Source organism: Scyliorhinus canicula, chromosome 9, assembly GCF_902713615.1.
Source record: "Scyliorhinus canicula chromosome 9, sScyCan1.1, whole genome shotgun sequence".
Classification (NCBI taxonomy): Eukaryota; Metazoa; Chordata; class Chondrichthyes; order Carcharhiniformes; family Scyliorhinidae; genus Scyliorhinus; species Scyliorhinus canicula.
In genome coordinates, this window is record NC_052154.1 from 145,477,225 (window position 1) to 145,504,159 (window position 26,935).

Below are 26,935 nucleotides of genomic sequence, written 5' to 3' on the forward strand. Positions count from 1 at the left end.
CCCTCCGCTTAGCCACCTCCGCACTCCAGTCCTGGAAGATCCCCACCTCCGTGTTCTCCCACTTGCTGCTCCGCTCCTTCTTGGCCCACCGGAGCACGCACTCTCGATCAACGAACCGGTGAAACTGCACCAACACCGCCCGCGGCGGCTCGTTCGGCTTGGGCCTCCTAGCCAGAATTCTGTGGGCCCCCTCCAGCTCCCATCAACGAGTTCAGCATAATGACCACATAGGCCGCCAGGTCCGACCCCTCCAGCCCCTCCGTGAGGCCCAGGATCCGCAAATTCTTCCGCCTCGACCTGTTGTCCAGCTCCTCGAACCGCTCCTGCCACTTTTTATGGAGCGCCTCGTGCATCTCCACCTTCCCCGCGACGGCCACGGCCTCATCCTCCCTTGTGGAGGCCTGCTGCTGCAGCGCCCGGATCGCGGCCCCCTGGGCTGTCTGAGTCTCCATCAGCTCTCTGGTGGTAGCCTTCAGCGACTCCAGCAGCTCCACCTTAAGCTCCTGGAAGCAGCGCAGCAGAGTCTCCTGCTGCTCCTGTGCCCACTGCCTCAGCTCCTCGAGGGCTCCACCGGCCGCTATTCTGTTTCTCTTTCCCCGTTTTTCCAGGGGCGCTTCCACTGTTTTTCTGCTCACCCCACTCCTGGTCTGGACCATAGGACCCTAGGGATCTACTCCAGACCCCTTCCCACGTCGGGATTCGTCGACGAAGTTCCGCTGGGGGCCCTGAAAAGAGCCCCAAAGTCCGTTTTTAGCGGGAGCTGCCGAACGTGCAGCTTAGCTCCGCATTGCCGCCACCGGAAGTCCAGCCATAAACTTCTAATCTGCCCTTGAAATGGGCAGGCTCCAGAGGATTGGGGAGTGGCAAATGTAACACCCTTATTGAAAAAAGGGTAGAAGGATGGTTGTAATAATTAAAGGCCAGCTAGTTTAACACCAGTGGTGGTGAATGTTTCAAAATTGGGTAAAAATGAACAGGCATTTGGAGAGACTTGAATTAATTAAGGATAGCCAGCATGGATTTGTCAAAGGCAGATTGTGCTCGACTAGTTGAATTGGATTTTTAAAAAATGTATTTTTAGTGAAGTTTTCAAGTTTTTATAGGTGTTGCATCAAAACAAAAGAAAAAGAGAAAAAAAGCCATAGGTATCAATCTAAATCAGGTACAGCACAGAACAGAAGTGATTGTAAGCATTGGAACAAATAAGACTGGGTGAAAGAAAATTACTGTGGATGCTGGAATCTGAAACAAAAGAGAAAATGCTGGAAAATCTCAGCAGGTCTGGCAGCATCTGTAGGGAGAGAAAAGAGCTAACGTTTCGAGTTCAATGACCAAAAGACTGGGTGAGTTGAGGACAACATCCCCAACATGTTGCCTCCACTGATACAAGATCCGTCTGCACCAAAGCAGGATACAGTCAGCAGCACAGAGTTACATCAAACATATAGCTTCAAAGAAAAATAATAGAGGAATTTAAAACCTGAGAATCCCACTACTAAGGGAGAATTACACTAATACCCATAATGAAAAAGGCCTGAGACTAAGAAAGATATCATTTGAATCCAGCCAGAAGAGGGGAGCCCCGTCTCAGAGAAGAAGGGGCTGTCTGGGAATCCGCAGAAGGGGGCGCCTGCGAGGGCCAGCTCATCACCACCTTGCATCAGGGAACCCACCCTGACAACAAGGACCACTCAGGAAAAAGGGGTAGGGTTACCCAAGAGAAAAAGGCATAGATGCTCTGATCCAAATTAAAAGAAAAACATAAGAACCCCCTCCCCTTCCCCAAACTGGTTAGCTTTAACTGGGGGGGGGGGACACGGACCTTTCTTGATCACAGTGAGGACAAACTAACTGTACCAACTCCCTGCGCTTCCCTCTGCTCAGGCTACACTCATCTTCCTTCTAAGCGAAACCGGTGGGGTGGGGGCGGGGAAAGACAACAAAAAAAGCACTCCTTCCTCCAACACAAGGATCGCCAGACAATGTAAAGCCCAAAAACATTAAAGACTGTCCACAAATCCCACATTCAACATTCGACTTATAACATGATATCAGCTTGTTAAAACAGGATACACAATGGTGCAGGCCATCACACCCACATTATTTACCTCCCTGTAAATGGAAATAATTGACAACACCAAGCAGGTAACAATATGATCAACAGGGTGCAAAGTCCAGGACAATAACTGAGATGCAGAAATGCAAGGCAGTCATCAGGATAAAGGCTTCAACACAGGCACACAAGAAAGCCAAAATTAAGGATGAGGCAGAATCAATGAACACTCTTCAGGATCTCTCCAGGATTCTAATAATCGAAGCACAAGGCACTATTTCTTCATCCATGCCATCTCACCAGAACCCAGGCATTAACCTATCTTCCGGCTGGGTGAAATGACTTTGACTGGTTTAGCCAATCCCTCATGACTGACATCCGGAACAGGACAACACAGGACATGGTCGGAAAGCCCTGGTCTCGAAGACAGGATTAGATGTGCTCCGTCAAAGTTCTCCAATTCAAGAACATCCTTGCGTGCCTCCATTGCCGCCATAAAAGCATCCTGCAACTCTTGAAACTAGGCCTTGTTGACCTGTACCACAGAGCTGACTGAGATCTTCAGCCAGAACGGCATTTTCGTTGGCAGCTATCATTTACCGCTGCACACTGCACCATCAAGGTAGGAGTCCATTCTAAAGCAACTGCACCACTAAAGGCATGAACAAGTAAGGTTTTAAAAATTCTAACTCAGCTCCATCATGCAGAAACACCAACCAACAATTCTCGGGACATAGTATAAACCATGTAAATGAAGAAAAGATAAAAAGGAAATGTTCACAAGGATAAAAAGATGAGCAGAGCCAGAAATTGTGAAAACGCAATCACTCCTACACTCACATCACGTGTCCCCCCCGAACCGAATGTTTTGGTGAAGTGCTGGAGAAGGCTAATAAAGGGAATGTAATGGATGTTGTCTCTATAAATGTTTAAAATTATTTGACAAAGTGCAACATAAAAGGCTGGTTAACAAAATTGTGGCTAATGGAATAGGAAGGTCAATATCTGTTTGTATAAGAATATTGGTTGACAGAAAACCGCGAGTAGTGGTAAATGGTTGTTTTTCAGACTGGAGGATCGTTGACAGCGATGTTCCCCAAGGGTCAGTGCTCGAACAACTACGTTTTTGATATATATATATATTTAAAAATGACTTGGATAGCAAAAAGTAGAGTAAAACTTCAATAAATTAGGTGTTTAAGGCCTTTTATGAAGGCTTTTTGGGCTGGGCCCGGGGGTGTGTGTGTGTGTGTGTGTGAAGGCGCTGATGTGGGTTGGTTTTTGCACGGGTTGGGCTTCCCGAAGCTGGAGGAGGGGAAGAGCCAGGCGCTGGAAGAGCTGTTAGGCTAAAGGAGGTGATGCTAAATACGGACATGAATGTTCTGGTAAAAGTACTGGCGAGAAGGTTGGAGAGGTGTGTGCCAGGGGTGGTTCTGGAGGACCAAACGGGTTTTGTGAAGAGGAGGCAACTCTCTAGTAATATTCGGAGGTTGCTGAATGTAATGATGACCCCGTCAGGTTTGTATAAGGGGACGAGGCAGGGGTGCCTGCTGTTGTTCGCAGTAGCGGGCAATGGCACTACGGGCATTGATTGAGTGGCATGAGATTGTGAGAGAGGGTGCAGGGAGCACCCAGTGTCACTGTACCCTGACATCTTGTTATTGTTCGTGTCAGACCCGTTGTAAAGTGTGGGCAGTATCATGGGTATGCTGGGGAGGTTTGGAGCTTTTTTGGGGTCTAAATTGAATGTAGGGAAAAGTGAGATGTTTCAGGTGAATGCTGTGGGGCAGAGGTGAACCTGGGGGCTCTGCCATAAAATGTAAGGGCAGGGTTTCAGTACATGGGGATCCAAGTAACGCTTGAGTGGGCCACAATGCAAAGGTGGAACCTGACTGCAGTAAGCTTCACTCTAATATGCAGATTCCCGAGGTACCTGAGGCATTGGGATTCAACCCCTTTATTTCAGCGAGCGCCGTTCAGCACTGGTTCCCACAAACGGGAACCGGATGGAACGGCACTCATGGGGGTCTCCCAGGGGATCAGAGGCCCCCAGCTGTATGCCCTTGGGCAGGGTAGTTCCCTGGCACTGCTGGTGGCTCCTGGATACCCTGGCAGTGTCACCTGGGTGCCAGCCTGGTATTGCCAAGGTGTCCAGGTGGCACTGCCAGCTGGCATGGGCACTGCTAAGGTGCCATGCTGGCATTTTTTGTGCACGCGCGATTGGGCTGGGTATGCCTGGCATGGGTATTGGGGGGGTGCATTCAGGCTGGCAGTGTACCCGGGATTGATTTGGGGGCCTAGGCACTCGGGATGCCATTTAAAAATTGTGTCCTGATCTCTCACTACAATGGGGGTTCCGGCGAGCACCTTCTATTTCCGACATTACAACAATGACAGTACTTCAAAAGTACCTCATTGGCTGTGAAGCTTTATGGGATGTCCTGAAATTATGAAAGATTCTATATGGATGTAAGCATTTTATTTTATTTTAATTCCAAATCAAATATTGATTTGCCTTATTTTGAAGGAGTTAGTCATACAAGCAATGTGTCTTGGCACAGAATCTATTTCAGTTTTTCTATGAGGAATTGTTCTCTTCTACTTAGCTTAGCCTGTTAAATGTTACCGTCTGTTTTTTAAATTAACAATCTAAATTAATGATCTGCTTCTATCGAGTTTATCTATGCCACTAAAAAAATTAAAAACCTGCAGCACAATTGTCAATTCAATCTTTTTCCCTGCTTCTGACAAAGGTGAGTGCAAACTTTGGCAATTTGTTTTCTAAGAGTTTGAAGCCTAGCAATCAACCTAGTTGTTCTTCCCTGAATACTGTTAGATACAGCAATGTATTTTCTAAAGTACAGATATCAATATCCTTTCTAAAGTATAGCACCCAAAAAAATCTCAATTTATAAATGTGGTCTGATCAAGGTCAGAGTAACTTTTCTATTTCTGTAACAATCACTCATGGGATTCAGACTTGTTGATAATAATATGATTGACAGGAAACACCTAAATCCCTCTCCACCCTTCCCAACGTACAAACCTTCAGTTCATATATAGATCATGTTCCAGTTTGTATTCTTTTGTATTTATCCACAATAAAATCCATCTGTCGTTGCCTAATTTATCAGTTTAGTTAGATTACAGTGCTATTAAATCTGGCTTATGCTCGTCACTTGGCTGCATGGTTTAGTGTCATACCAAAATAGAAAACACTGGCATGGTACAACTATCAACATATTTCTGCAAAATCTCTGTTGCACTCAGGATATGTTAATTCATCCAGAAACAGTTGAACTGCTGTTGCCAGAGACAAGGTAATTCATTCTGTAGGAGCAATGTAAATTTGAAATGTACAAATTGCAACAAAGGTTGACCGAACTAGTTTAGACTTCCAGGTCTTGATTATTTTATAAAAATGAGTTTGTAGCTGGATTTTTAGCCAATCTTTTCTCTGCTGGCATCACCTCCTAAAATCAGGCTGATATAAACTTAAGATAGGTGGATTGGATATTCTGAGTTTTCCATCTGTGTACCTGAACAGGCGCCGGAATGTGGCGACTAGGGGCTTTTCACAGTAACTTTATTGCAATGTTAATATAAGCTTACATGTGACAATAAAGATTATTATTATAAACAGTTTGGAAGTACAGAAATAGAAAGGAAAATGGGGATAAGAGAAAGAGAGAGAATGAGACAGACAGTTACAGTTTTGTAACTATATAAATATTAAGGATGACTGGACAATTATTCAGTTATCAATACTTAGTGATGTAGTGAGGACTTTGCAATTTTCTTTAATCTAGAATGACCGACTGAAAACCTTTGCTGGCTGCACAGCTCCAAGTCAAATGAATTTAGATAGCTTCAATCCGGTTTCTAGCTGGTATGAACATGAGCCTACAGTAGAACACTTCTCTGATGTGACGCTAAATGGGTAAACTAGATCAGAAAAGCTGGTGACCACCGACTAATCATGGGGGGGGACTTCAACTGTGTACAGGACCCAACGACGGACAGATCAAACCCCAGAACGGGGAAAACCTCAAACATGGCAAGGGAACTCAGCCACTATATGGAGCAGATGGGAGCAGTAGACCCCTGGAGATTCGCCCACCCAGGGGAGAAAGAATTCTCTTTCTTCTCCCCAGTACACAACGTGTACACCAGAATTGACTTCTTTGTGGTGGGGAAAACGGTGCTTCCAGAGATAGACAAGGTGGAATACTCCGCAATTGTGATATCAGACCACGCTCCACACTACATGGATGTGCGGCTAGAGACGGGAAGGGCCCAGCGCCCCAAATGGAGGTTGGACGGTGCCTTACTAGCTGACAAGGCCTTCAGCGAAAGGATAGCGCAGGCCATAGCGGAGTACACTGAGATCAACCAAAACGGGGAGGTCTCACCCTCCACGTTCTGGGAAGCGCTTAAGGCCGTGCTAAGAGGGGAAATCATAGCCTACAAAGCGCAAAGAGATAGGGAGGAAAGGGTGGCTAGGCAGAAGCTGGTCGACTCCATACTGGAGGTAGACCATAAATACTCCGAGGCCCCGACTGTAGAACTCCTGGCGGAGAGAAAAGAATTACAAAGGAACTTTGACCTGCTCTCCACCAGGAAAGCAGTACACCACCTCCGCCAGGCACGCGGGGCCCTATACGAACACGGAGACAAAGCCAGCCGCCTGTTGGCCCACCAGCTGAGAAAGCAGGCAGCCAGCAGAGAAATTGCGCAAATCAGAGATACCAGAGGCACGTTGGAAACAGAACCAGAGAAGATTAACAAAACCTTCAAGGCCTTCTACCAAGAGCTGTACACCTCAGAGCCCCCAACGGGGAAGGCTGGGATGAACCGGTTTCTTGACGGACTGAACATACCAGTTGTGGGAGAGGGCAGAAAACGGGATCTGGAAGCACCACTAGCACTGGGAGAGATCATGGAGAGCATTAGCTCCATGCAGGCGGGGAAGGCGCCGGGACCGGACGGATTCCCGGCGGACTTCTACAAAAAATTTGCGACAGCGCTGGCCCCGCACCTGCGGGAGATGTTCACAGACTCGCTAGCTAGGGGCACGTTGCCACCCACGTTAGCACAGGCCTCAATCTCGCTGATACCTAAGAAAGACAAAGACCCAACGGAATGTGGGTCATACAGACCCATATCTCTGCTGAATGCAGACGCCAAAATACTGGCCAAAATCCTAGCCAAAAGGCTAGAAGACTGTGTACCTGAGGTGGTCACAGAGGACCAGACGGGCTTTGTCAAAGGTAGACAGCTGACCGCGAACATCAGGCGCCTGCTGAACGTGATAATGACCCCCTCCGGGGAGAGAACACAAGAGGTGATCGTCTCCCTGGACGCAGAAAAGGCCTTCGACAGAGTCGAGTGGAAATACCTCATAGAGGTACTGGAGCGGTTCGGGCTTGGAACAGGGTTCACCGCTTGGGTAAAGCTCCTGTACAACGCTCCCATGGCGAGTGTACAGACCAACAATATCAACTCCCAATACTTCCAGCTGCACAGGGGCACCAGACAAGGATGCCCACTGTCCCCGCTGCTGTTCGCACTAGCAATTGAACCGCTAGCAATCGCGCTCAGGGCAGCAAAAAAATTGGAGGGGGATCCGAAGGGGAGGTAGAGAGCACAGAGTCTCACTCTATGCGGATGATCTGCTCCTCTATATCTCGGACCCACAAAGCAGCATGGACGGAATCATCGCGCTCCTGAAAGAGTGTGGAGCCTTCTCGGGCTACAAACTCAACATGAGCAAAAGTGAGATCTTCCTAGTACACCCGCAAGGGGGGGGGGGGGGGCAGCACTAAAGGGGCTGCCGTTCAAACAAGCCCGACATAAATTCCGCTACCTGGGGATCCAAATAGCCCATGACTGGAAAGGGATCCACAAATGGAACCTCACCAGCCTGACGGAGGAAGTTAAAAAGGACCTGCAAAGATGGAACACACTCCCGCTCTCCCTCGCGGGGAGAGTTCAGACGATCAAAATGAACGTACTGCCCAGGTTCCTCTTCCTGTTTAGATCCATTCCGATCTACATCCCCAAGGCCTTTTTCAAAGCGCTGGACAAACTCATCCTGGCGTTCGTATGGGGGGGGTAAAAATGCTAGGATCCCAAAGAAGGTCTTACAAAAAACAAAAACCAGGGGAGGGTTAGCCCTCCCGAATCTACAATTCTACCACTGGGCAGCAACAGCCGAGCGAGTAAGGGGATGGATCCAGGAGCCAGAAGCTGAGTGGGTGCGTGCGGAGGAGGCCTCCTGCATGGGAACCTCCCTCCGGGCCCTCGCCACGGCAGCACTCCCATCCCCACCCAAAAAACACTCCAGCAGCCCAGTGGTGACAGCCACCCTCCAATCCTGGAACCAACTGCGGCAGCAACTTGGCCTGACCAAAATGTCGAACAGGGCTCCCATCTGCAACAACCATAGGTTCAAACCAGCACTGACCGACGCCACCTTCAAAAGGTGGAGGCAGGACGGGGGGGACACTGACAGTCAGGGACCTATACACGGACGACAGGATCGCAACACTGGACGAACTGACAGAGAAATTTCAGCTAGCTGGGGGGAACGAGCTACGGTACCTGCAGCTCAAAAACTTCCTACGAAAGGAGACAAGGACGTACCCACAACCGCCACGACAGACACTACTGGAAGACCTACTGGATGCAAGTATCCTAGAGAAAGGGAACTGTAGTGACATGTATGACCGACTGGTAGATAGGGACGACACCGTACTGGACGCAACAAGGAGGAAATGGGAGGACGACCTGGGGATGGAGATAGGGTGGGGACTCTGGAGCGAAGCACTGCATAGGGTCAACTCCACCTCCACGTGCGCAAGGCTCAGCCTGACGCAACTAAAAGTGGTACATAGAGCCCACTTAACAAGAACCCGTATGAGTAGGTTCTTCCCGGAGGTGGAAGACAGATGTGAACGGTGCCAAAGAGGCCCGGCCAACCACGCCCACATGTTCTGGTCTTGCCCCAGACTCGTGGAGTACTGGACAGCCTTCTTCGAGGTTATGTCCAAAGTGGTGGGAGTGAGGGTGGAGCCATGCCCGATAGTGGCGGTCTTCGGGGTTTCAGAACAGCCAGATCTATTCCTGGGGAGGAGGGCGGACGCCCTTGCCTTTGCCTCCCTGATCGCCCGCCGTAGAATCCTGTTTGGCTGGCGGTCAGCAGCACCGCCCAGAGCTGCGGACTGGCTGTCCGACCTCTCGGAATCTCTCCAAATGGAGAAAATCAAATTTGCCATCCAAGGGTCGGACGACGGCTTCCACAGAACGTGGGAGCCATTCATGCAACTGTTCCGGGACCTATTTGTGGCCAATGTACAAGAGGAAGAATAGTCGGGGGAAGGTAGCGGAAGGGGGGGGGGGGGGCTACAGGTTCGTTACGGGGGTTCGATGGCTAGCTAAGGCCCAAAACCAAACTAAATAAACATGTTGAGGGGGGGGGGAGGGGGGGCGCAGTTACTACTACGAAGATGCTTACCTGTAAATATGTATGTTAATTTTTGCGTGTTTGTTTTTTTTTTCTCTCTCCTAACAATTTGTAATTTGTTCAATATAAAATATGAAAACTGAATAAAAACAATTATAAAAAAAAAGAAAAGCTGGTGACACTGATGGAGTGCTTGATGCGAACAAAAGCCCAAATTTCCCAGTCGATATTTTAATTGGGAAGCACAATATCTACAAGAGAAACAATTTTCTCAGATTCTTGGTGCTTCCACTCATGACTAGAGCCCAACACAATAGTCAATGGATGATCTGTTTGCAGTCAGTTGGTTGTTGCACTTAAAGTGTGATTTTGGAGGTTCACTTCTTTCTACTCAACTCCAACAGGTGCTTTTAGCAATGTGTACAATGCATCACCCCAGCCATTTTTCTTAAGTCTTTCATGGGACATGCTGGATTGGCCAGCAGTTTTATTGTCCTTCCCTAATTGCCCTTGAGAAAATTGTGGTGAGCTGCCTTCTTGAACTTCTGCAGTCCTGTGGTGTTCGAGAGGGAGTCCCAGGATTTTGACCCAGTGATAGTGAAGAAATGGCGATATATTTCCAAGTATGTGGCTTGGAGGAAACTTGTAGTTGGTGATGTTCCCATGCATCTTATGCGCCTGTTCTTCTAGATTATATCGGCCATAGGTTTGGTAGATGCTGTTGAAGGATTCTTGGTGAGTTGCTGCAGTGCATCTTTTACATGGCACACGGTGCTGTCACTATCCATTGATGATGGAGTGAGTAAATGTTGAAGGTGGCGGATGGTGCCAATCAAGCGGGATGCATTGGCCTGGATGATGATGAGCTTCCCGAGTGCTGTTGGAGCTGCACACATCCAGGCAAGTGGAGAGTATTCCATCACACTCCTGACTCATGCCTTGTAGATGGTGGACAGGTTTTGGGGAGTTAGGAAGTGAGTTACTCTCTTCAGAATTCCCAACCTCTGACCTGCTCTTGTTGCCACAGTATTTATATGGCCAGTTCAGTTTAGTTTCTGGTTAATGGTAAGCCCCATGATGCCGATGGTTGGGAATTCTGCGATGGTAATGCCACTGAATGTCAAGAGGAGATGATTGAATTCTCTCCTGTGAAGATGGTCATTATCTGGCACTTATTAAAAAGAATGTTTTTATTGGGTTTTTGGTCGATAAAACAAATAGAAATGTGAACAGTGTGATTAACGCAAGAGAGTATCTAAGGAGTAATACTAGGAGTAATTACATCAAGATCGGTTTTAACTATTTACATAGATACATCACAGTTTCCCCTTCCTTTTCCTTTATCCCTTCCTTGCAGTGCTTGCCGTCGTAATTGTGGTGCCCTGCGTTTCACTCCCCACCAGTTTTCCCTTAGCTTTTCTTCCCTTTGGTTCCAGTTATTGTAACCCCTGTCCTCCCCCCCGCACCCCCCTTGTGGTGCCTCTGTTGGGCTTGGTTGAGCCCCTTGTTTCCCTGACCCCCCCCCCCCCCCCCCCCCCCTACTTTGTGTCTTGGCTACCCTCTCCTGATGTTCGGCTTCCTAATTGTTGGCTACAAACAGGTCTTGGAACAACCGAGTGAATGGCTCCGTGTTTTGTGGAAGCCTTCTTCTGACCCTCGGATAGCGAATTTGATTTTCTCCATTTGGAGAAATTCCGACAGGTCAGACAGCCAGTCTTTGGGTGGAGCTGCTGACCGCCACCCGAGCAGGATTCTCCGGTGGGCAATCAGGAAGGCAAAGGCAAAGGCCCTCCTCCCCATGAAGAGATCTGGCTGTTCGGATACCCCGAAGACTGCCACTCTTGGGCTTGGCTCACCCTCAAATCCACCACTTTGGACATGACCAAAAAGGCTGACCAGAACACAGCAAGTCTGGGGCTAGGCCTGAACATGTGGGTGTGGTTGGCCGGGCCTCCCTGGCACCGTTTGCATCTGTCATCCACCTCCGGGAAGAACTGCTCATTCGGGTTCTGGTTAAGTGGGGTCTATGTACCACCTTTAGCTGCATTAGGCTTAGCCTTGCACACGTGGAGGTGGAGGTGACCCTGTGCAGTGTTTCGCTCCAGAGCCCCCACCCTATTTCAAACCCCACGTTCTCCTCCCACTTCTCCCTAGTCTCGTCTAGTTGCGTACTAGCTCCACCTTAGCAGTCGTTTGTACATGTCCCCGCAGTTCCCTTTCCCTGAGATGTCCACATCCAGTAGGTCCTCTCCAGTGACTGTCTTGATGGTCGTGGGTACAAACTCGTTTCTTTTCATAGGAGGTTTGAGTTATAGGTAGCCGAGTTCGTTACCCCGTCAGTTGGAATCTTTCTGACAGCTTTTCAAGCGTCGTTAACCTGCTGATGGTGTACAGGTCCTTAACTGTCAGCGTCCCCCAGTCCTGTCTCCACCTTTTGAAGGAGGCATCTATGAGCGCCGGTGCAAACCTGTGGTTGTTGTAGATTGGGGTGCTTTGTCGGACATTTTGTTTAGCACGAAATGCTGTCGCAATTGATTCCACAACTAGAGTGTTGCCACCACCACTGGGTCCGTTAAATATTTATTGGGTAGGGATAGGTGTGCCACCGTGGCTAGGGCCGAGAGAGGGGTCCCCTTGCAAGATTCCTCCTCCATAAGCACCCACTTGGCTTCTGGCTCCTTTATCCACCCCTTTACTCTCTCTGCGGTTGCTGCCTAATGGTAGGACTGTAAGTTTGGGAGGGCTAGGCCCCCATGGATCTCGTTCTCTGCTGTACTTTCTTTGGGATCCTTGCATTTCACCCCCCACACGAACACCATAATCAGTTCTTCCAATGAGTTGTAAAAAGCCTTGGGGATGTAGATTGGAATGGGTCCAAACAAGAGGTACCTGGGTAGTACGTTCATTTTGATGATCTGAGTGTTCCATCTCTGCAGGCCCTTTTTAAGTTCCTCTGTCAGGTTTCATTTGTGGACCCCTGTCCAGTCATTAGCGATTTGGATCCCCCAGGTAGCGGATTTTGTGCTGCGCCTTTTTAAACGGTGGCCCCTCCAGTTCTGCCCCTCCACCTTGCGGCCTCACCGGAAAGATCTCGCTTTTGCTCAGGTGAAGTTTGTCGCCCGAGAGGGCTCCAAACCCTTTCAAAAGCGGCATGATTCCTTCCATAAGTAAAGGAGGCAATGATGTAGTGGTATTGTCACTTGCCTAATAATCCAAAAACCAAAGGTAATGCTCTGGGGACCCAGGTTCAAATCCACCACAGCAGATAACACATTCATTAAAAAATCTAAAAGTCTAATGATGATCATGAATAAACCCATATGGTTCACTAATGTCCTTTCATGTGACTCCAAATCCATAGCAATGTGGTTGACTCTTAAAATGACCTCTGGAATAGTTTAGCAAGGTATTCAACCACTCAGTTCAAGAGCAATTGGGGGTGGGCAATAAATAATGGTGACACACATGTTCCATGAATGAACATTTAGGGGCCTCACGGTAGCATGGTGGTTAGCATCAATGCTTCACAGCTCCAGTGGTCCCAGGTTCGATTCCCGGCTGGGTCACTGTCTGTGTGGAGTCTGCACGTCCTCCCCGTGTGTGCGTGGGTTTCCTCCGGGTGCTCCGGTTTCCTCCCACAGTCCAAAGATGTGCGGGTTAGGTGGATTGGCCATGCTAAATTGCCCGTAGTGTAAGGTTAATGGGGGGATTGTTGGGTTACGGGTTACGTGGGTTTAAGTAGGGTGATCATTGCTCAGCACAACATTGAGGGCCGAAGGGCCTGTTCTGTGCTGTACTGTTCTATGTTGACTGTTCTGCGGGTCCGAGATGGAGATGAGCAGGTCATCTGGATAGTGAGAGACTTTCTGCTCTCTGCCTCCCCTCTTGATTCCTTTCCAATTCATTGCCGCCTTGAGCACAATCACTAATGGCTCGATCTCTTGGGTGAATTGCAGTGGGAATAACGGGCAATCCTGCCTTGTGCCCTGTACAGCTGGAAGTACTTAGAGCTAGTTGTGCTTGTCCGTTAGCTCGCCATACCTCTATGAGGTGCTTCCATTCGACTCTGTCGAATTCTTTTCGCGTTAGATAGATAGATAGATAGAGAAATACAGCACAGAACAGGCCCTTCGGCCCACGATGTTGCGCCAAACTTTTGTCCTAGGTTAATCATAGAATTTTGGACAATTTTTCATGGCCAATCCACCCAACCTGCACATCTTTGGACTGTGGGAGGAAACCGGAGTACCCGGAGGAAACCCGCGCAGTCACGGGGAGGATGTGCAGACTCCACACAGACAGTGACCCAAGTCGAAATCGAACTTGGGACCCTGGAGCTGTGAAGCAATTGTGCTATCCACAATGCTACCGTGCTGCCCTTAAGAAGTTAACCTACACTCCATTATTCTACCCTTATCGAAGTACCTATCCAATAGCCGCTTGAAGGTCCCTAACTTTTCCGACTCAACTACTACCACAGGCAGTGCATTCCATGCCCCCACTACTCTCTGGGTAAAGAACCTACCTCTGACATCCCCTCTATATCATCCACCATTTATCTTAAATTTATGTCCCCTTGTAATGGTGTGTTCCACCCGGGGAAAAAGTCTCTGACTGTCTACTCTATCTATTCCCCTGATCATCTTATAAACCTCTATCAAGTCGCCCCTCATCCTTCTCCGTTCTAATGAGAAAAGGTCTAGCACCCTCAACCTTTCCTCGTATGACCTACTCTCCATTCCAGGCAACATCCTGGTAAATCTCCTTTGCACCTTTTCCAAAGCTTCCACATCCTTCCTAAAATGAGGTGACCAGAACTGCACACAGTACTCCAAATGTGGCCTGACCAAGGTTTTGTACAGCTGCATCATCACCTCACGGCTCTTAAATTCAATCCCTCTGCTAATGAACGCTAGCACACCACAGGCCTTCTTCACAGCTCTATCCGCATGAGTGGCAACTTTCAAAGAACTATGAACATAGACCCCAAGATCTCTCTGCTCCTCCACATTGCCAAGAACCCTACCATTAACCCTGTATTCCGCATTTAGATTTGTCCTTCCAAAATGGACAACCTCACACTTGTCAGGGTTAAACTCCATCTGCCACTTCTCAGCCCAGCTCTGCATTCTATCTATGTCTCTTTGAAGCCGACAACAGCCCTCCTCACTATCCACAACTACACCAATCTTCGTATCATCTGCAAATTTATTGACCCACCCTTCAACTCCCTCATCCAAGTCGTTAATGAAAATCACAAACAGCAGAGGACCCAGAACTGATCCCTGCGGTACACCACTGATAACTGGGCTCCAGGCTGAATATTTGCCATCCACCACCACTCTCTGTCTTCTATCGGTTAGCCAGTTTGTTATCCAACTGGCCAAATTTCCCACTATCCCATGCCTCCTTACTTTCTGCATAAGCCTACCATGGGGAACCTTATCAAATGCCTTACTAAAATCCATGTACACTACATCCACTGCTTTACCTTCATCCACATGCTTGGTCACCTCCTCAAAGAATTCAATAAGACTTGTAAGGCAAGACCTACCCCTCACAAATCCGTGCTGACTATCCCTAATCAAGCAATGCCTTTCCAGATGCTCAGAAATCCTATCCCTCAGTACCCTTTCCATTACTTTGCCTACCACCGAAGTAAGACTAACTGGCCTGTAATTCCCAGGGTTATCCCTATTCCCTTTTTTGAACAGGGGCACGACATTCGCCACTCTCCAATCCTCTGGTACCACCCCTGTTGACAGCGAGGACGAAAAGATCATTACCAACGGCTCTGCAATTTCATTTCTTGCTTCCCATAGAATCCTTGGATATATCCCGTCAGGCCCGGGGGACTTGTCTATCCTCAAGTTTTTCAAAACACGCAACACATCTTCCTTCCTGACAAGTATCTCCTCAAGCATATCGGTCTGCTTCACGCTGTCCTCTCCAACAATATGGCCCCTCTCGTTTGTAAATACTGAAGAAAAATACTTGTTCAAGACCTCTCCTATCTCTTCAGACTCAATACACAATCTCCCGCTACTGTCCTTAATCGGACCTACCCTCGCTCTAGTCATTCTCATATTTCTCACATATGTGTAAAAGGTCTTGGGGTTTTCCTTGATCCTACCCGCCAAAGATTTTTCATGCCCTCTCTTAGCTCTCCTAATCCCTTTCTTCAGTTCCCTCCTGGCTATCTTGTATCCCTCCACGCCCTGTCTGAACCTTGTTTCTTCAGCCTTACATAAGTCTCCTTCTTCCTCTTAACAAGACATTCAACCTCTCTTGTCAACCATGGTTCCCTGGATGTGGACATGATCACATTCAGTAGGCTCCTGATGTTTGAAATTAGCTATTTACCTTTGACAAAATCCTCTGGTCCTCTGCAACCACCTCTGGCATAGAGTCCTCTCGCCTTTTGGGTAGGATTGTGGCCAGTATTTTTGCGTCTACGTTTAGTAGCAAGAGGGATCTGTAGGAACCACACTCTGTTGGGTCTTTATCATTTTTAGGTATCAGCGAGAATGAAGCTTGTGCTAGCTTGGGCGGCAGCGTGCCCCTTGCCAGCAAGTCTGTGACCATCTCATGCAGGTGCTGTCTTGGAAAGCCATCCCTACCAGGCCAGTGCTGTCACAAATCTTTTGTAGAAGTCAGCTGGGAAACTGTTTGGTCCCAGTGCCACTCTGCCTGCATGGAGCTAATACTCTCCTTGACCTCTACCAGTTCTAGCGGTGCTTCCAAGCCCCGTATCCTGTCTTCTTCCACAACCGGCATGCCCAGTCCATCAAGAAATTGCTTCATTCCCGAGTCCCCTACTGGGGGCTCTGAGGTATACAGCACCTGGGAGAAAATCTGGGAGAAGTTGACCTTGTCCGGTTCCACTACTAATTTGCTCTGCTATCCCTAATTTGGGTAATCTCCCTCATGGCTGCCTCCTTTCTCAGCTGATGTGCCAGCGGGAGGCTGGCCTTGTCTCCGTGTTCATATAGGGTCCCCTGTACCTGGCAGAGTTGGTGCACTGCTTTCCTGGTGGAGAGCAGATCAAAGTCCACCTGTAGCTTTTTCCTCTCCGCCAGGAGCTCTACAGTCGGGGTTTTGGAATATCGCCGGTCCACCTCCAGTATGGAGTCAACTAGCTGTTGTCCAGCTGTGCTCTCTTCCCTGTCTCTTCGTGTTTTAAAAGCGAATATTTCTCCCCTGATTATACTTCCTCCCGTCGCCCGATCTATGGGCTCCATTTCCGTTCTTTCCCCCATCTTACCCTGTGCTTATCTGCACTCAGCTCCTCTTTCCCTTTTTCACTACTTTCAACTTCCAAAGCGAGACTACGCTGTCCCGCGTAAAACGGCCACTGTGGCAATGGTTTGATGTCGACTGTACAGGCTACGGAGGAGGGGGTCTCTATTTTCCTCCCCTCCTTATGTTAAAACCGCGTGTTGTTAGAGTCACGTTCTGCGGGCTTCTCATCACTGCCCCTGCTGCCGCTTTTCCAATCCGTGCTCTGCGACAAACTTGTCGGAGGCTGCAGGGTCCGTGTAAAAGTGCTCTGTGCCTTGGTATGTGACCCAGGGCTTGGCTGGGCACAGCATTCCGAACCATACGCCGTTCTTATACAACGCTTAGTGAATTCGGCCCGGCGCTTGGCGAGGTCTGCTCCAATGTCCTGGGATATACAGATCTTGTGTCCTTCCCAGCTGCAGTTTCTGGACTGCATGGCCCAGTGCAGGATTCTCTCCCGGTCTTGTTACCGGTGCATTTTTGCCATCGGCCAGTCCCCAGCGTTGGGCTTTGGATGGTACTCTCTGTTGACTTCTGGTGGCCATGATGTGGAGATGCCGGCGTTGGACTGGGGCGAGCTCAATAAGAAGTCTTACAACACCAGGTTAATGTCCAACAGGTTTGTTTCAAACACTAGCTTTCGGAGCACTGCTCCTTCCTCAGGTGAATCATTCACCTGAGGAAGGAGCAGTGCTCCGAAAGTTAGTGTTTGAAACAAATCTGTTGGACTTTAACCTGGTGTTGTAAGACTTCTTACTGACTTCTGGTGGGTTTGGGACGCTCTCCCTTCCCACCAGGTTACCCAGCATTTGGGCGACATATTTTGTTGGGTCCCTACCTTTGATCTCCTCCGGTAGCCCACGATTCACAAGTTCTGCAGCTACGACCAATTGTCTTGGTCTTCAACCTTTCCTTTCAGGTTGACTTGTGTCGCAGTCAGCCTCACCACCTCCTTTTCCAGGGCGACAATCCGGTCGCTCTGGTCCATTGCGGCTTTTTCCAGCTTTTTGATTGTTGCCTCCTGGGCCTCCAGTTGGTTTTCAGCTCTGTCCAGGGCCAACCGCATGTGCATCAGAGCTTCGGCCACCGCACCCTTCACCGCAGCCTGGATGTCTGACTTTGTCGCATCTCCATGTTCCCTCAACGTTCTTGAGAGGAATGTTCTCCACCAATCCCCAGGCGGAGGGGGGGTCGGATCCTCTCGCTCTTGTGAAGTTGGGTTTTGCCGCCTCGTGTGCCGGTTGGCTCGTCCGTCTGCAGCTTGTCCTGGCTCTTCCCACTCCTGGTCTTCACTCGACCCCTGGGTTGGCACTTCTTTGGCATCCTTCTCTCCTCTGTTGTTCTGCTAGTGGTGTAGGGATGGCTTTCCAAGTTTGCAGGCATTTTTCAGGTAGAAAATGCCTATGTTTCAAGACTGTGGGAGGAGAGCCACCTGACGTGCGATTTCTCAGCATATTTCCATCACCGGAAGTCATTATCTGGCACTTTTGTTACAAATGTTACTTGCCACTTGTCAGTGCAAGAGTGAATGTTGTCCAGGTCTTGCTGAATATGGGGATGGACTGCTTCAGTATCTAAGGAGTCATGACTGGTGCTGAACATTTTGCAATCATCAGCAAACATCCCCACTTCTGACGTTCTGATAGAGGTCAGTGATGAAGCAGCTGAATATGGCTGGGCCTAGAATACTGCCCAGAGGAACTCCTGCAGTGATGTGCTCCTGAGACGATTGACATCCAACAACCACAATCATGTTTCTTTGTGCCAGGTACGACTCCAATCAATGGAGAGGTTTCCTCCTGATCCCCACCAACTCCTCAGTTTTGCTAGGACTCCTTAATGCTACATGACTACATGCTGCCTTCACGTCAAGGGCTATTACTCTCATCTCACCTACAGTTCGGCTCTTTAGTCCGTATTCCGACTAAAGCTGTAATGAGGTCAGGAGTTGAGTGGCCCTGGCGCAACCTAAGCTGAACATCAGTGAGTAGGCTACTGCTGACTAAGTGTCGTTTGATAGCACCATCGACGACCCCTACCATCGCTTTGCTTTGCTCTTCTTTGCCATATGCAGCCAGTAATTGGAGGAGGGATATCACTTACTTTGAGCTTGTTTTTTCAGGCTTCATCTACCCACTATAAATGTTCAGCATTTTTAACTCTCAGTAGAACATATACTTAGGTACTGCATTGGCCATCATTGCACAGTATGAAAGACCCAACAAAATGTACTTTGATGAATCAAGCTGACACTGACTTATTCTGTTTGTGACTGACATGAATAACTGAGTATCATATAATTAAAGTTTTATTTAAGGTCCTGCTGCGCAAGCCAAAAGCTAAAAAAGCTAAGATGAGGGACAGTGAAATTCCTTTGGACCTGGTGCTCACTTTTGGTCAAATTTAATTTGCTGAAAATTGTGCATATCTTTATGCACATATCCAAAACAGAATTGTAGGCTATGAATAAACTGAAATCATTTCCAAGTACAGAGTTGGCTATATTGTCATTAAGGGAGTTTGTTTTAACAGACTGTGTAGATGCTAGCTGTGGAATTATGTTTAAACTACTGTTAAAGTGCACGGCACTCTTAAGCCATTCCTTGTGATTCTAATATACGTTGAATGTGCCCAAGGAAAAGCACTGCTCTTTTGAAATCTGTGGGAGATTACTTCAAAATGTCACAAAAATGCAAAGTCACTTTGGGAACTAAGCCAATACTTCAGAAGTCACAAGGTTGACTTGCATCTCATGTATGCATTCACCATACCAAAGCTCACTAAAGGCACTTTCAATTTGGCAGAGCACAGCCAATGGCAGATGTACAAAATGTAGTATAAAGCTGGGACAAGTATTTACTACACAGCATTAGTTCCACCTTTGTTTGGACCCACAAGCTGAGAATGCTACAGAGTATTGGAACCACTGTTCACAACAGGTGGAATGGCAGGCAGTGAACAAGTCTGCATTAGTCATTTATAAAAATTACAAAACAATTAAAGGAGTGCTTATATATCCTGGGGGTCGGTTAGTTCTGTTAGCTGGACAGCCAGCATTTAGTTCAGGGTATTGTCACTAGCATAAGTTCAATTCCTGTTCAGGCTGAGATAGAATTAGGGCCTGCCTTCTTGCCCAGTCCCCAAGAGTGGAAGGCAATGGTTAACCAGAACAAACAAAAACAGCCAAGAAAATAGTTCAGGATGAAGTATCAGCAGACAATGAACCAAGGACCTGCCTTTGAGCAGAGTACAATTACCACACAGAGTATATCTTATCTTTGCAGACTGGCACATGAAAATTGCAACCTTCTCCCTTGTGACATAGAATCTTTGCAGTGCAGGAGGCCATTCAGCCTATCAAGTCTGCACTGGCATTCTGAAAAAGCATTCTACCTAATCTCACTCCCCTGCCTTATCCCTGTAACCTTGTCCATTATTTCTTTTCAGATAGCAATCCAATTCCCTTTTGAATAGCTTGATCAAACCTGCCTCCACCAAACCCTCAGTAAGTTTGTTCAAAACTTCAACCACCCTCTGGGTGAAATTCTTCTTCCTCATTTCACTTTTATTCCTTTTGCCAATTATTTTGAATCTTTGCCTTCGAGTTCCTGATGCTCTCGAGTGGGAACAGTTTCTCACTATTTACCTGTCCATATCCCTCAGGATCTTAAAAACCACTATCAAGTCTCCTCTTAGCCTTCCTTTCCCCCAAAAAACCATCCCACCATTCCAATTATTCTCTTATGCATTGTAGGTGGTGGACAGGCTTTGAGAAGTCATGAGGTAAATTGCTCACTGCAGAATTTCCAGCCTCTAAGCTGCTCTTGCATCTATTGTATTTATATGGCTGGCATTAGTTAATTTTCTGATCAATGGTAACCTCCATGATGTTGATAGAGGGAGATTCAGAGATGATCTCAAAGAAGAGATAGCTGAATGTTCTTGTTGGAGATCGTCAATGTCGGCCACTGTGTGATGTAAATCTTACTTGTCACTTAACAGTCTAAAGCTCAGTGTTGTCCAGGTGTTACTACATGCTGCCATGAAGTGCTTTAGAATAAGACCATAAGACATAGGAACAGAATTAGTCAATTCGGCCCATCAAGACTGCTCCACCATTCAATCATGGCTGATACGTTTCTCATTCCCATTCTGCTGCCTTCTCCCCATAACCCCTGATCCCCTTGAGGAATTATGAGGAATTGTGAATGGTTCTGAACATTGCAATCATCAGCGAACATTCCCACCCCTGACATTATGAGATGAAGGTGATTGATCAAGTAGCTGAAAATGGCTGTGCCTGGAGATCTATCCTGAGAAACCCCTGCAGTGATGTCCTACGGCTGAGATGATTGGCCTCCAACAAATACAACAGTATTCCATTGTACTCGGCATGATTCCATCCAGTTGAGAGTTTTCCCCCAGTCCCCACTGATTGTAATTTTGCTACAGCACTTTGATACTACACCCGGTTCAATGCTGTTTTGATGTCAAGGGCAGACATTCTCACCTCACATCTTGAACTCAAATCCTTTGCTCTTGCTTGTGCCAAGGCTGAAATGAGGTCTGGAGCCTAGCAAAACCCAACAGAGCATCAGTGAGCAGATTATTGCTCAACAACATCTTTCATGACTTGGCAGATGATCGACAGTGGACTGAAGGATGGGTAATTAGGGGATTGGATTTGTCCTGTTTTTGTGAATAGGATGTACTTGTTTTAATAAAAATTTAGAGTACCCAATTATTTTTTTTTCCAATTTAGGGGCAATTTAGCGTGGCCAATTCATCTACACTGCCCATCTGTTTTGTTTTGTGGGGGTGAGACCCACGCAGACATAGGGAGAATGTACAAACTCCAGAAGGACAGTGACCCAGGGCTGGGATTGAATCTGGGTCCTTAGTGTCCATAGCGTCGTGAGCCTAACTGCTCATTTAATTATGCAAATCTGGTTCAGGCCAGTGAGGGTGAGATCCAGTTTGCGATGTCTCGCGAGATCTCGTTAAATCTTATGAGGCGTCCCGAGCGTCACAAATCTTGCGAGAGGCCTCCCGGGAGATTTAATGGCCTTGTTGCGTCCTGAGTCGGGCATGACAAGGCTGTTTGTTCAGGCCCTTCATTTTTAAGTGTAGTCCTGGCATGCTCTTTTGTAGTTCTCACTGAGGTATCAGAAGTGCATCAGTCAATTTGGACAAGATCCCTCAAACAGGGTTAAGTTGAAATTATTCGATAATGTGTTGCATAGCGATGTAGGTTGAGGGATAAATGATGCCCAGATACACAAACTGTTCCTCGAGTATTGCTGTGTGCCAACTTGAGGTGACATGGATCCAGCTTAATGCTTCATCCAAAAGATGCCACATACAACAGTATTTTACTAAAACATCAGGCTATATTGCATGCTCAAGTCTCTTGTGAAACTGAGGTGAGAGTGCTACCACAGAAACAAGACTGCAGTTAAAAGGCAACATTAATTTGCATATATTCAGGCTGCTGATACCAGCATATTTTAGTGCTCTGATTAAGGATGTATCCAGCAATGGTGCAATATTACAAAGAACCACTATTTCCAAGACATCTGGCCTACAGTATTCAAAAAGTACAAATCAGCAAATAAGAAATGGAAGCACTAATGACACTGAATTGCCTGGATTCCAAAGGCTTGGAGCATGGATTCAGGATTAGCAGTGAGAAGCAGTTTAAGTGGTTATGTGCTGACAGATAAGATATAGTCGATCTGGACAAGCATTGAGAAGTTTATCGGTGCTTTGTATTGTTACGATATGTGGTGTTTAGCTTGTGGGGAATGGGCTCAAGCAATGGTTAGTTCCCATCAACAACATATGTATTAGTGAGTTCAGTGTTTAACATAGGGACTTGCCAAGACTTATTCGACTGCATTTTCCAAATCAGCGAGCTTTCACACCTTGAATGTCGGGGTAGGAAATGTATGGGATCACCACCACATCCAAGTTCTACTCTAAGCCATTGTGACGTGGAACTATATCACTCTGCCGTCACCATCATTGGATCAAAATCTTGGATCTCCCTTCCTAATAGCACTATGGACCTGGGCGGGGGAACAGGTCTGAGTGGGATGCTTTTTCAGAGGGTCTGTTCACAATTGATGGGCCATATGGCCTCCTTCTTCACTGTAAGCTCCTTCTGCACTGTTGGGATTCTATGATTCTATGAAAACAAAATGACAGACAAAAAAAAGGCTAGTAGGCGTCTAGAAGTATAATGTGATGGGATTTACACAGCAAGGTTAGTCAGCATCTAGAGACATTGAGGTCTGAATGGCAATATCAGAAACATTATTTACTGGAGGTCAGTAAGGCGATACAAATGAAAACCTCTAAAGCAAAAAATTCGAGAGATGTAGACAGCTGAATCCACAGGGTGAGATATTCAAGAGACTGAACAATATAACTGCTAGCACCCTCATTGGGGAAGGAGGCCAACAGACAGGCCAGTTCCATTTATAACCCGAGCCACGGGGGCCTGTTCCATTTAACCTTTAGAGCCACGGCAGATTGCAGATATTCTTCACTGAAAGATACAGTTTTGTGCCTTCGCTGAATCAGGAAGAGACGTTTTTCCCAGACTTGGTCACCTAAGCGATAGTATGTAGTAACTATTAGCTGGATTTGACCTATGTAAAGTTACTAAAATTGGATGTTGCTTGGGAAAAGGGGTGTCTCTGTGAGTTCAGGGAATGTGGGTATAATCTGGGGACAAGAAGTAACTTCAGATAAAACTGTGTATTTAGTTAATATACTTAAATGTCATTGTGTACATTAGCTTTTTGTTGTGAAGTTTATTTCTTTTCTCGTACTTTAAGAAATATTCTTTATTAATTGTTTACAGAATGACTAGTCTGGTTCCTCACTGGGCTGTCCATTGTTCCTCACATTATTACAAACAAATATACATTAAGCACCAGTATTTCAAATTATCCTTCAGAGTTTTGAAACACTCGTGCAGGAAATACCAGCGGGGTTTTGAACACAATGCTAAGGTTTATTCCCCCCACCCCACCTCTCAATAAAGAAAATTATATGGAGTATTATTTTATTTTGAGGAAAAAAATATTGGATGCAACTTTCTCTGCTTCTGGGACATGCAGCATGGTAGCACTGTGGATAGCACAATTGCTTCACAGCTCCAGGGTCCCAGGTTCCATTCCGGCTTGGGTCACTGTCTGTGCGGAGTCTGCACATCCTCCCGTGTGTGCGTGGGTTTCCTCCCACAGTCCAAAGATGTGCAGGTTAGGTGGATTGGCCATGATAAATTGCCCTTAGTGTCCAAAATTGCCCTTAGTGTTGGGTGGGGTTACTGGGTTATGGGGATAGGGTGGAGTTGTTGACCTTGGGTAGGGTGCTCTTTCCAAGAGCTGGTGCAGACTTGATGGGCTGAATGGCTTCGTTCTGCACTGTAAATTCTATGATACGTCTATGATAACCATATTGAGCCAGGTTCTTTTTTTATTTAAATTTAGAGTACCCAATTCATCTTTTCCAATTAAGGGGCAATTTAGTGTAGCCAATCCACCTATCCGGCACATCTTTGGGTTGTGGGGGCAAAACCCGCGCAAACATGGGGAGAATGTGCGAACTCCACATGGACAGTGACCCAGAGCCGGGATTGAACCTGGGACCTCGGCGCCGTGAGGCAGCAGTGCTAACCACTGCGCCGCCTTGCTGCCCCTGGTTATGAATAAAAACTTTGAAACAGATCATATTCAATTTACGAAACTATTCACTTAACATTACAAACACACACTGATGTAAATAACACTTTCTGCTGGTATGATTTGAATTTGCTGATGACCACTGACTTCACTTGTAGATTGAAAATTGCACTTTGATTAGGATTAAAGTTGGTTTTGTGCTGCCTGCTTCCAGAGTATGCGTTTAACACAGGCCACAGCTTGGAAGCACAAGTAAAAATCCATGCCAAAATGTTCTAGTCATCAAACTCTTGGAACATAGATCAGAAAAGGTGTTGATTGTTCAGCCCCATTGAGCTTGTTCTGCCATTCAATTAAATCAAGGCTGATCATACTTTTGATTCATATCCCTTGATACTCCATATCTAATACAAATCTATTGATCCTAATCTTCACAATTTTAATTGACCCAGCCATAGGCAGTTCCAGATTTCCACTGTGAAAAAGTGCTTTCTATTTTCAGCCCAGAATCCATTAACTACGGAATTACTGGTAGCGACATGAGACTCATGGTGAAACTATTCAATCAACGTCATCATGACCAGATTAACTGGTCACTGTTAGTTAATCTTGCTGGACATAAAAAAGACTGCCATCTTTTGACTACATAAAAGTCACTGTGTTTCAAACAGTATGTGAAATGTTCAGGGATATTTTGGGAGACAAATAAGGCCCAAACTAAAAATGAGATTCTCGGTCTTGCATACAAAATATAATTTCACAATGTGTTTGGTGATTTTCATATTCACTAGGATAAATTTATCAGTTGGATAACAAGTAGAATTTTAGCAGTGATTTATAACAAAAGCTTTCTTTTAACATCCATGTTCTAACTTTTCAAAAGATATATAAGAACATAACACAGCATGATAAGAAATAAGAGCAGGAGTAGGCCATTTGGTCCCTTGGGTTTGCTCCAGTTCCACCATTCAATAAGATCATGGCTGATCTGATTTTGTCCTTCAACTCCCTTGTAGACCAAAAATCTGCATAGCCCAGCCTTGAATGCAATGGCACAGCTGCCACTGCTCTGTCGTAGAGAATTCCAAAGATTACTGACCCTCTGAAAGAAGAAAATCCCCCTCACCTTCAACTTAAATGGAATATCCCGTATTTTGAAACCATGTGTCCTTGTGGTCGGTTCCTCACAGGGGAAGCATCCTCTTAGCATCTACCCTGTCAAACCCCCTCAGAATCTTAGGGTGGAATTTAATGGAAACATTTCTAAGTTCAGTTGTGGTGTGCTTTTAAGCAAGTTTCCTGCCAGCTCTGTGCCAAGGTGCCCACGTTCAAAGGGGAGGGCCAGGGAGCTACCCTGCACTATCCCTTGCCACCTAGGGTCCTCCGATAACCCTGGAGATTCCTGGGTGCCGTTCCACCTGGTCCATGTTTGTGTGGACCAGTACTAAATGGCGCATGGCTGCAGCCTCGCTGAGGAAGCTGGTAGATCCTGGGAGGCCGGGAGATCTGGGGTAAGCTCGCTTAAGCAGGTTTAAAACCTGCTTGGACGTGCGCTGTTTAGTCAAGCCCCTTTTGGGCGGGATCCTGATTCCAATGCCTCGCGGGACTTGGGTATATCCCTTGAGGTGTGAAGGCTTTCGGGAAGCCCATTGGAGGCCTTTCCCAGCATCTACCGGCCACGTTGCACTAGAGTGGCTGGTAGATTGCGCCCTTAATGTTACAATAGATCTTCTGAACTCCAACGAGTACTGTACTTGATTTAAGTTACCCCGCTTTAAGCAGTTCCGTTTTAACTTTGGTCAATTAATAGGGCCAGTATTTGCATTATGCATCAGATGTTTTGTTTGAACATTGTTTCATGCCATCACTGACAAAGGGTCACGTGACCCAATTCGTTCCATATCGGAGCAGCCCCTGATCTTCCCAGTCACTATTGACCTTGCCACTTGCCGAACCTCTGGTTGCTGCTGATTCTCCCTCTTACCCAGCATCCTGGTCACTGTTAACCTTCCCGCTCACCAAACTTCCTCGTCGCTGCTGACTCTCATCACCAACCTTCCCTCTTGCTAGCCCTCCTGGTTGCTGTTAATGCACGCTCTTGCTGCCTTCCCTCTCACCAATCCGCCTGGTCATTGCAAATGTTTCTTATTGCCCCTCTCCAGCTTGTAGCTTACCTCTGCAGCCCTGAAGCTGTTCTTCTTGCCTGTTGCTGTTCATCACGAGCTCTCACTTGCAGCAAGGGTTTGGGAGAGGCAAACAGTGAAAGAGAGACAGGGAGAAAGAGACAGGCAGTGAGACAGAGCTATAGTGAGCCTGGAAGGGTCTGGGAGTTGGAGAGGCAGCAGGCCAAGGAGGAGGCAGGCTGGAAGGTTGTGGAGCAGGAGAGACTGCAAACCAGAAGAAGTGGTGAGTTGGAGGGTTTGGATTGGGAGAGATGGTGAGCCA

At 47.1% G+C, this 26,935-nt stretch overlaps 1 protein-coding gene across 3 annotated transcripts in view; it reads right to left on the reverse strand.

Annotated features, from left to right (window-relative positions):
- elp4 (elongator acetyltransferase complex subunit 4) overlaps window positions 1–26,935 on the reverse strand; it is a 459,315-nt gene that overhangs the window by 98,494 nt on the left and 333,886 nt on the right. The window contains exon 10 of one of the 3 annotated variants that reach the window (XM_038807869.1): window positions 26,665–26,699. The exons of 1 other annotated variant lie outside the window; for it this stretch is intronic. In XM_038807869.1, the coding sequence (XP_038663797.1) occupies window positions 26,665–26,699 (35 nt within the window). One more of the 3 variants, XM_038807871.1, reaches the window with a different exon arrangement.